Source organism: Triticum aestivum, chromosome 4A (assembly GCF_018294505.1).
Source record: "Triticum aestivum cultivar Chinese Spring chromosome 4A, IWGSC CS RefSeq v2.1, whole genome shotgun sequence".
NCBI classification, from domain to species: domain Eukaryota; kingdom Viridiplantae; phylum Streptophyta; class Magnoliopsida; order Poales; family Poaceae; genus Triticum; species Triticum aestivum.
Window position 1 is genome coordinate 482,325,057 of NC_057803.1, and position 10,061 is coordinate 482,335,117.

The 10,061-nt window shown below is 50.0% G+C and overlaps 1 protein-coding gene across 1 annotated transcript; it reads left to right on the forward strand.

Annotated features, from left to right (window-relative positions):
• Positions 1-2,825: 2,825 nt before the first annotated feature.
• LOC123082108 (uncharacterized) lies at positions 2,826-4,421 on the forward strand (the record flags this gene model as incomplete). Its single annotated transcript, XM_044504523.1, is given in 2 exon segments — positions 2,826-3,522; positions 4,314-4,421. Coding segments are annotated over 2 exon segments (714 nt in total), but the record flags the coding sequence as incomplete, so codon positions are not given.
• Positions 4,422-10,061: the final 5,640 nt, after the last annotated feature.

The following is a 10,061-nucleotide window of genomic DNA, read 5'->3' on the forward strand; positions in this document are numbered from 1 at the left end:
ACGGGTACCGCGACGTGGTGCGCTAGGCCATGATCAGCCCATGCCTAAGGCCTCGCGCAAAGAGGGATAAGGATTTCCTAACGAATTTCTGCAGCTTCGCGATGTCGCCCGAGTTGGCGGCAGGGAAGCCCCGCTAGATGCCAGGAGGCGCGCGCCCTCACAAGATGGAAGCTACCTCGGAAGTATCAAGCTAAGTTATTCCTCTACGCCTGCATAAAGCACAGACTCCACAACACAACCCAGAAACAATAAACATAGCACAAAGCAGCATAAGCACCACGGTTCATTACACGCCCTCGTAGGGCCCCATACTTGTTTCTTGTAATACAGGAGTAAAGGAAAGGACAGGCAAAAGCGGCTCCTATGACGCGGCTGCTCATGAGGATCGGCCCCTAGCGCCCCCAGACTCAGCCATAGCCCTCGTCGCGCTTCACTGGGACGCGGCGACGGGATGACTTGTCACCGTCCTCGAAGCGAGCCCGGCGACGCGGCGGCTGGTCGTAGCCACCGCTGCTGGAGCTTTCGCTGGAGGAGGAGCTGCTGCTGCTGGACGAGCCGCGGCCGTCGCCGAGGGCGAGTTCACCCTCATCCTCTTCACGGCCATCGCCAAGGCCGAGCACTTCGTCACCATCGTTGTCTTCAGGGCAGCACCCGGTGCAGCGACCGTCTTCCCCGAACACCCTCACGAAGAGGGTCGTGGCACCATCGTACTTGAAGTGGAGGGTGCACCGCCTGATCAGACCACGCGCGGGCAAACGTCTGCCAGCCGCGGGCCAGGGCTATGTTGCCTGTGACGGAGACCTCCACCGCGACCCATGAAGCCTTGCTGCAGTAGCCGTCGGCCTGCAGCCAGAGGCCGCCAGGACCCAAGGTCGATAGCTCGCCGGCAAAGGAGCGCGGAAGCTGAAGCCAGGTACCGGTTGGGTTCTTCGACCACATGACGAACTCCGGCAACACCTCTGATGAGTGGAAGCGCGGCCGGGGAGACCGAGCGACCATAGCGCGCCTCCCTTCATGGGCGGGACTGCCGCGTCTCGGGCAGCTCCCGCCGTGCGAAGAGACGTTTCCGCGATCGCCAGGGACGGCGCCGGACCCCGAGGAAGTCCGTCCGCGCCCACGAGGGACCACAGGGGGGGTTGCGGCGTGCTTGCGTGGGTGACCACGCCCCCTCTTAGGCGGTGGCGAGTCGGGCCCCTCCTGGCGAGCCTTCCCCTTCTCTGCGGCCGAGAATCTCTTTGTCGACGCCATGAGTGTCATTGCAAGGTGGTGGAGCAAAGAGGAAGAAGAAGCAGGCGGAATGGAGGAAGAGATGAGTGATGGGGGCTCTGCCCCCTCCCTCATTTATAACCATAAATAGGCCGACCGTCGTCCTCCATGATCGTAGGTAATGAAGATTTTTTCCACATGCAGCAGGGACTCGTCAAGCTGAACGGTTGCCGAGGTAGCATGGGGAAGCGGAGATGCCCACGTCCTGTCAATCGCCATGCGTCAATCAAGGCCGCGGGTGGTTGGGGCCCGCGGTGCTCCGCACTTTCCCTTTGGCTTCGCCTCGAAGCCAAATCCGAGCACCCCTTGGGACCGGGGGCTACTGTCGGCATCCTGGGAACTGGGGTACCCAGACTTGCCTACCTTTGGCCCATGGTGTGTGTGACGCCCGGAATCCGATGCGCCAGGTGTCTTCCAGTTATTCGCTGTTGTTGCCATGTCGTTCGCTTGTGTGTTGCATCTTTCCATGTCATCATGTGCATCGCATCTGCATGTTTTCAAAACTTGCATCCGTCCCGGTCTCCTCGTTCTTTCTGTTGTCCGTTCTGAGCCCAGACACACTTGCACGCGCCCGCGGCACCTATGAAATATTATTTTATAAGTGGCCGAAAAATGTTCTCGAAATGGGATGAGAGTTGGCGTGCGGTCTTATTATAGTGTAGGTAGACTGCCTATCAAATTTCATCACGTTTGGAGTCCATTTGATGCCCCAACAGATAACTATAGCGGCAATATAGCCGGTCTATCGTCGGACGTTTTCGGTCTCCGGAAATGGTTGCCGGGTTGCATTCCTCCTCCCTCTTATCAGTCAAACCACACACTTGACCTCGTCCGCCTAACCCTCTTTGCATAGTGCATCGACCCCTCGCCCGTGTCCGAAACTTCTCCGAACCCGAACCGGACTATCGTTACCGTTGGGTCCGGATCATCCCCAAACATCCCTAAAACATCTGCGATTATTTGTTTGGACTCCCAAAGCATTTTATTGCCGACCGTCGGATTTCGATCGGATGACCCAACTCTCCTCTTTTCCATATATGTACTCCACCCCTAGTATATTTTGGGCAAACCCTAAAACCTAGGGACTTTGTCCCCCGCAGCCGCCGCCAGCATCTCCCACCTCGGGATCCTCCCATTCCCCACCGGGCCAATCACTAGCCTCGTCCGCCCCCCGATCCAAAATTCCATCGGCCTCCTCTTTCCTCAATCCTCGAGCTCCCGCAACCAGCACCCAACTCGATCCACCTTGACGGTGCCTCCTCCTCCAAATAAGATCGGCAGAGGAGCTCCCGATCTGAAGCTTCCTTGCGCCCGTGCCCAAGGCCTCCTTGCCCGAGCATCACCTCTCCTCCGTTCTCGTTGCTGCCGGCTACGAGCCGTAGCTCGCCGGGACACCCAAACGTCGCCGGTGACCACCTCCAGCAGGACCTCCTCCAACACACTCAAGCTCCTCCCCTGCCCCAGCCGCATCTGCAGTTTCTCCTCCTCGAGCAGCGCATCCCCGAGCGAGGAGCGCTCGATCTTCTCGTGCTAGAGCATCTCCACGGAACCGAGCTGATGCACCTTGCCTCTGCGGCCTTCATCGAACCTTGCCGCCAGCACCTCCATCCCCGACGGCCTCAACACCATCTCCAGAACATCCATGGTCGTCCTCGTCGCCGCTGCCTTCCTCTCGCTTCCCCTTGTATCCGCCTCGTTCCAGGGAGGGAATCCCTCGCGTCTGCTCCATCCCTACCGCCCGACGGAAACCCCATGACCGCCCGCGCCATCTGTCGTTCTTCTCCGGCAGCCGCGTCGGCAAGCGCCCCGCCGGACCCGCTCTCTTCCTGGCCTCTTCGCTGTCGAACCGTAGGTTCTCTCAGGCCGTCGCGCTCCTGTCATGTCCCTGCGGTCCCTCTTCTTCCCTTGTTTCCCCTCTGAACTTCTCTGTCTTTTTTCCTTCAGACAACAACAGCTTCCATGGTTGTGTAGCTCGCCGCCGGCCTCCACAAGCCGAACGCCACCGGATTTGGAGGATCCGGGCCTCCCTCGCTTTCCCGTGTCCGTCCCCTGCCTCTCTGCTTCGCCGGAGTCCCTCGCGAGCCAGCGTCGCGAGCTCCAGCGCCGCTGGTCCTCTGTGTTTCTGTCGAACAGAGGGCGACGCCCGTAGCCTCCCCGCCTCGCGCATCTGGGCCAGCCAACGCCAAGTCGGCCCAGCCAGCGCTCCACTAGACGTCTGCCTCTACCACCTCCTTAGTAGATGGGCCGAGGCCCATGGTAAGGCCACCCCAGCGTCCCTCCTTTTTTTTTCTTTTTTCCCTCTGTTGGGCTTCCTGTCCAGATTCAGCCCGAGTCACTATTTTTTCCCGCGAACGAATTTGCCTAATTAATCTTAGACTGCAGTTTTTACATAAAACCCCCTAACTTCATGCATTTAATAACTCATGAACCGTGCATCGGTTTAAAATGTTTTATATATGTAACTTGCTTAGAATTTCATCTACTTTCATAATATGCCACTTTCATGCATGTTTGAAATGTTTAAATTGATGTTTGTTTAAATTTGTTCAAATGCCATGTTAAAATGCTTTAATTCATAACTAAATAATTGTAGCTCGGATTTAAATAAACTTTATATGTGAATGGGGTAGAAAAATGCATAGAAAAACATGGTGTACTTACTTTGCATGTTTAACAACTCTAAAATATGCTTTAGGACAAAACATACCAAATCCATATTTTTGCATATGAGGATTTTCCGGACTTGTTGCTTGTTGTTCCGGCCTCATTTAAACTTGCCTAGATATGTAGCTTTTCATATGATTCCCCTCTTGCCATGTTTAACAACATTTAATATTGTTGGGTACATAAACGAGAGGGTACTAAATAAGTAATGTGGTGTTTTGTCAATATGCATCTTGATGCATATCGAGCTCCACTTAACTTGCAGTGTTGTTTGTGCACTTTGCCATGCCATGCCTCATTAAACCGGACATGCATCATACTTGATTGTGCATTATGCCATGTTTATGTGATGGTTGTTTACTATGTTGCTTGCTTCTTTCTAGGTTGCTTCTCTCGTTAGCTTCGGTTCCGTTCCGGAGTTGTGAGGATGCGTTCGACTACGTCTGTTTGCCTTCTTCTTGGACCCGTTCTTCTTCCTTGCGGGATCTCAGGCAAGATGACCATACCCTCGAAATCACTTCTATCTTTGCTTGCTAGTTGCTCGCTCTATTGCTATGCCGCGTTACCTACAACTTGCTATATCATGCCTCCCATATTGCCATGTCAAGCCTCTAACCCACCTTTCCTAGTAAACCGTTGTTTGGCTATGTTACCGCTTTTGCTCAGCCCCTCTTATAGCGTTGCTAGTTGCAGGTGAAGATCAAGTTTGTTCCATGTTGGAACATGGATATTGTTGGGATATCATTATTATATCTTATTTACTTTAATGTATCTATATACTTGGTAAAGGGAGGAAGGCTCGGCCTTATGCCTGGTGTTTTGTTCCACTCTTGCCACCCTAGTCTCCATCATACCGGTGTTATGTTCCTTGATTTTATGTTCCTTACGCGTTGGGTGTTATGGTAACCCCTTGACAGTTTGCTTTGAATAAAACTCCTCCAGCAAGGCCAACCTTGCTTTTAACATTTGCCACCTAAGCCTTTTCCTGTGGGTTCTGCAGACTCAAGGGTCATCTTTATTTTAAACCCCCGGGCCAGAGCTCCTCTGAGTGTTGGTCCAACCTGGGCGATGTCCGGCGCCCCCTAGGCAACCAGGATCTATGCCAACCCGATGTCTGGCCCATCTGGTGTGCCCTGAGAATGAGATACGTGCGACTCCTATCGAGATTTGTTGGCACATCGGGCGGCTTTGCTGGTCTTGTTTTACCATTGTCGATATGTCTTGTAACCGGGATTCCGTGACTGATCGGGTCTTCCCGGGAGAAGGAATATCCTTCATTGACCGTGAGAGCTTGTGATGGGCTAAGTTGGGACACCCCTTCAGGGTATAAACTTTTGAGAGCCGTGCCCGTGGTTATGTGGCAGATGGGAATTTGTTAATATCCGGTTGTTGAGAACTTGACACTTAACTTAATTAAAATGCATCAACCGCATGTGTAGCCGTGATGGTATCTTCTCGGCGGAGTCCGGGAAGTGAACACGGTCTTGTGTTATGCTTGAACATAAGTAGTTTCAGGATCACTTCTAGCTTCTCGCCCATTGCTTTGCTTCTCTTCTCGCTCTTATTTGCGTATGTTAGCCACCATATATGCTTAGTGCTTGCTGCATCTCCACCTCACTACCCTTTTCTACCCATAAGCTTAAATAGTCTTGATCTCGCGGGTGTGAGATTACTGAGTCCTCGTGGCTCACAGATACTTCCAAACAGTTGCAGGTGCCAATGAGACCAGTGCAGGTGACGCAACCCAGCTCAAGTGGGAGCTCGATGAAGATCTTGATCATTGATTTGTTTCGTTTCCTGTTGATCAGTAGTGGAGCCCTGTTGGGACGATCAGGGATCTAGCATTTTGGGTTGTATTCTTTTATTTTGGTTCCATAGTCGGACCTTGATTGTATTCTGGATGATGTATGTTTAACTTGTATTTGTGTGAAGTGGCGATTGTAAGACAACTCTTTATCCCTTTCTTATTCAGTACATGGGATTGTTTGAAGATTACCCCTCTTGCGACAAACCTACCATGCGGCTATGCCTCTAAGTCATGCCCCGACACGTGAGAGATATAGCCGCATTGTGGGTGTTACAGTGTGGCTCTACCGACGGCCCAGTATGGCCCATCTTCATCAGCAACCACTTAAGACCCTCGCGAGGGGCCAAGCCTCGCAAGGTGGATGACACAAGACCTCCCTGGGGGCAGCCTCGCTAGGCTGGCTCCCGAGGAGCGGAGATATCAAGGCAGGGGGCACCTCGCGAGGTTCGCGTGATGTGACTCGTGACGATCGAAGCCAGGCGGGAGCCAGCAGGCGTAGAGTGCCAGTATCCTCCTTGGTGCTAAAGAGGCAGGCGCGGGCGAGGAGTCCCGAGGCATCAGGCAAAGTTTCCCATGTCGGTGCAACGAGACCAAGACCAGCAGGACGGCTGGATGGAGGTCACCGCGGAGCCCACAACTGCATCACCATTAGAGCCTTTGGCAAGCGAAGACCTCCTTTTGTCAGGATAACTTGTACTAGTTGTCTCCCTTCAAAATTGGCCATTGTGGGATCCCTTCCCGCCTAACATTTGGGAAGAGGACCAGGGCCTCTATAAATAGGGCTAGCCACCACCATAGCAAGGGACAGATGATTCAGACCACCCTCACACACACCAGCTCATCGAGCTCAAGAACACCTCTCCTCAGGAGTTTGTTCATCCACTGTACCGATTCATGCTTAGCCCACGAGGCAATCCACCACACCGCACTGGAGTAGGGTATTACACCACAACGGTGGCCCGAACCAGTATAAACCCTCGTGTCTATTGTTCCTTGCGTTCGGCAAGCTAGGCCTTGAGAATCGTTGCAAGAGTGAGCTAGGAAGAGAGAGATCTTCGTGCGCACCCCAGAGTTCGAACTCAAGGGTTTGCCGGAACCCCGAATACGACAAAGTATGCCTCTCAAAAAATTTATCTCCCAATTTAAGCTTTGAGCTTTGGCACCTCTACAAATTCGTACTTCCCTCTGCGAAGGGCCTATCTATTTACATTATGCAATTTTTATTTTTCATTTGAGTCCCATCTCTCTTATAAAGCACCAACTAGGGAGCATTATGATCATACTTGAGCATTGGATGTAGCTAATATGAAAGTGTGTTTCATGAATGGATCAATGATTGAGCATGATGGGCTAGGGATAACTTTCTTTAGTGTTGATATTCTGAAAGACATGGTTACTAGACTATTGCTTTGAACCATATAAAAGTCCAAATGTCCGTTCTACAAAAGAAAAAATATGTGATGAACATGTTAGGCAGCATTCCACATCAAAATGTCTGTTTTTATCATTTATCTACTCGAGGACGAGCAGGAATTAAGCTTGGGGATGCTGATACGTATCCAATGTATCTATAATTTTTTATTGTTCAATGTTGATATATTATCATTCTTAAATGTTTTACAATCATTTTATAGCAACTTTATATCATTTTTGGGACTAACCTATTGACATAGTGCCTAGTGCCAGTTGTTGATTTTTGCTTGTTTCTTACATCGCAGAAAATCAATACCAAAAGAAGTCCAAACGTAGCGAAACTTTTTAGAATTTTTTTCTAGACCAGAAGACACAACTTGGACCAAAGAAGTACCAAAGGGGTGCCCCAAGGGGGGCACAACCCACCTGGGCGTGCCCGGGGGCCCAGGCGCACCCTGGTGGGTTGTACCCACCTCGGTGGCCTCCCGCACTGCCTCTTCGCCCTATAAATTCCCAAATATTCCAAAAACCCTTGGGGAGTCTATAGATCAGAAGTTCCGCCACCGCAAGCCTCTGTAGGCATGAAAAACCAATCTAGACCCGGTTCCGGCACCCTGCCGGAGGGGGAAACCATCACCGGTGGCCATCTTCATCATCCCAGCGGCCACCATGATGAGGAGGGAGTAGTCCACCCTCGGGGCTGAGGGTTTGTACCGGTAGCTATGTGTTTAATCTCTCTCTCTCTCGTGTTCTTGATGGCACGATCTTGATGTATCGCATGCTTTGTTAATATAGTTGGATCATATGGTGTTTTCCCCTCTCTTTCTTGTCGTGATGAATTGAGTTTTCCCTTTGAGATTTCATTTTATCAGATTGAATACTTTTATGGATTTGAGAGCACTTGATATATGTCTTGCATATGAATACCCGTGGTGACAATGGGGTAATATTGATTCACTTGATATATGTGTTGGCATTCAATTCGCGGATTCAGAGGTGACATTAGGGAAATATATGCATAGGGGTTGATGCATGTTTTCATCCTTGTTTCTCCGATTGAAATCTTGGGGCACTCTTTGAGGTTCTTTGTGTTGGATTGAGTATTATGAATCTGAAATTGTTTGATGCGTATCGTATAATTAACTCATGGATACTTGTGGTGACATTGGAGTATCTAGGTGACATTAGAGTTGGTTGATGCCTATCATATGGTGTTATTTTAGTACGAAATCTTGGATAGATCGAACGGAAAGAATAGCTTTGCGTTATTTTAGTATGAACTCTTGAATAGATCGAACGGAAAGAATAGCTTTAGGGTAGTTTCGTACCCTACAAACAATTTCTTCTTATGTTCTCCGCTAGATAAGTACTTTGGAGTGATTCTTGACCACACGTTGAGGGAGGGTTATATGATCCAACTAGGTAGCATTGTTGAGAGATTGCACTAGCGGAAGTACGGACCCTAGGCCTCATTTTCCAGAATTGCAATACCGTTTGTGCTCACTTTTGTTACTTGCTACCTTGCTGTTTTTTATTGTTACTATCACAAAAATCAATATCTACCATCATTACTACACTTGTATCACCATCTCTTCGCCGAACTAGTGCACCTATACAAAATTACCATTGTATTTGGTGTGTTGGGGACATAAGAGACCTTTTATTATTTGGTTGTAGGGTTGTTTGAGAGAGACCATCTTCGTCCTACGCCTCCCACTGGTTCATAAACCTTAGGTTATCCACTTGAGGGAAATTTGCTACTTTCCTACAAAACTATGCGCTTGAAGGCCCAACACGAGTCTACAAGAACAAGTTGTGTAGTAGACATCAATTCACCCCATGCTATTTGTCATGGAATTGTCATGGCAGATGTCCTAGCAGAAGGACTTAGTCGTGGCGCTATCGCAACAGGGTTAGCTTAAAGGGGTTAAACAGGACAAAGGACACAAGGAGTTTATACTGGTTTGGCCCCTTGCGGTGAAGGTAAAGGCCTAATCCAATTTGAGGTCGTATTGCTTATGTCTCGATTACCTGGGAGCGAATACGCTTGACCTAGTTTTTGATTTGTTCTCTCTCTTGCCCTAAGCCACCGTCGGGTCGTCCCTTTAAATACACAGGTTAACGCCCAACAGCTTATAGAGTCCCGGCTGGTTCATAACAAAGTGTCCGGCTCGTTGACCAAATACACATGCCTTACAATACAAGTCGTACATATATGGAGGTTTAGACTTATGGGCTTTAAGCCACCTCTGGGCTCTGGTCCTATTAACAAGTCTTCATAGTGAATCGCCATCTTGAGCATCTTTATGGGCTTTGTCTTGATAGACCGCCATGGCTTAACCCGGCCCCTCGTGGGCGGGTTAACCCAATAGTTATATCCCCAACATTAGGCCCCAGGTTGATTTGAACTTGTTCATTTCAATCTTCAACACTTAGAAAAACCTTCTTCACTTGTTCTCCGCAAGATAGCGTAACCCTCCATGATGCCATCTCCTGGAATTACAGAAACCCGCCATGACGTCATCTGTCATTAATTTTGCACGATACCCAGCATATCTTAATGGACCCTTATCTTTAATTAACCATCCTAAAAATTGAGGCGTCCAAACAGCTGGATAATCATTCTTTGGCCTCCTTGTTTCTCACGGCCACCTATTGACCCTTTCCTTATAAATAGGGTCCGACAGCCTTTCCATTTTCCCCTTCTCCTTCTCATCTTCAACCTCTCCCTTCACGACGCACCTGCATGCCTGAGCACCACCGCCGCCGAGCTCATCAGCTTCCTCGACTCCGGCTACTGCATCGACCTGAACGAGACCAGAGCAACTGCGGCCCCTCTACATTGTTCAGTGGATCTAGTAAGACTTCTCCTCCCCTTTCCTTTAGATCGCGTTAGGGTTTCCTGCAAGTT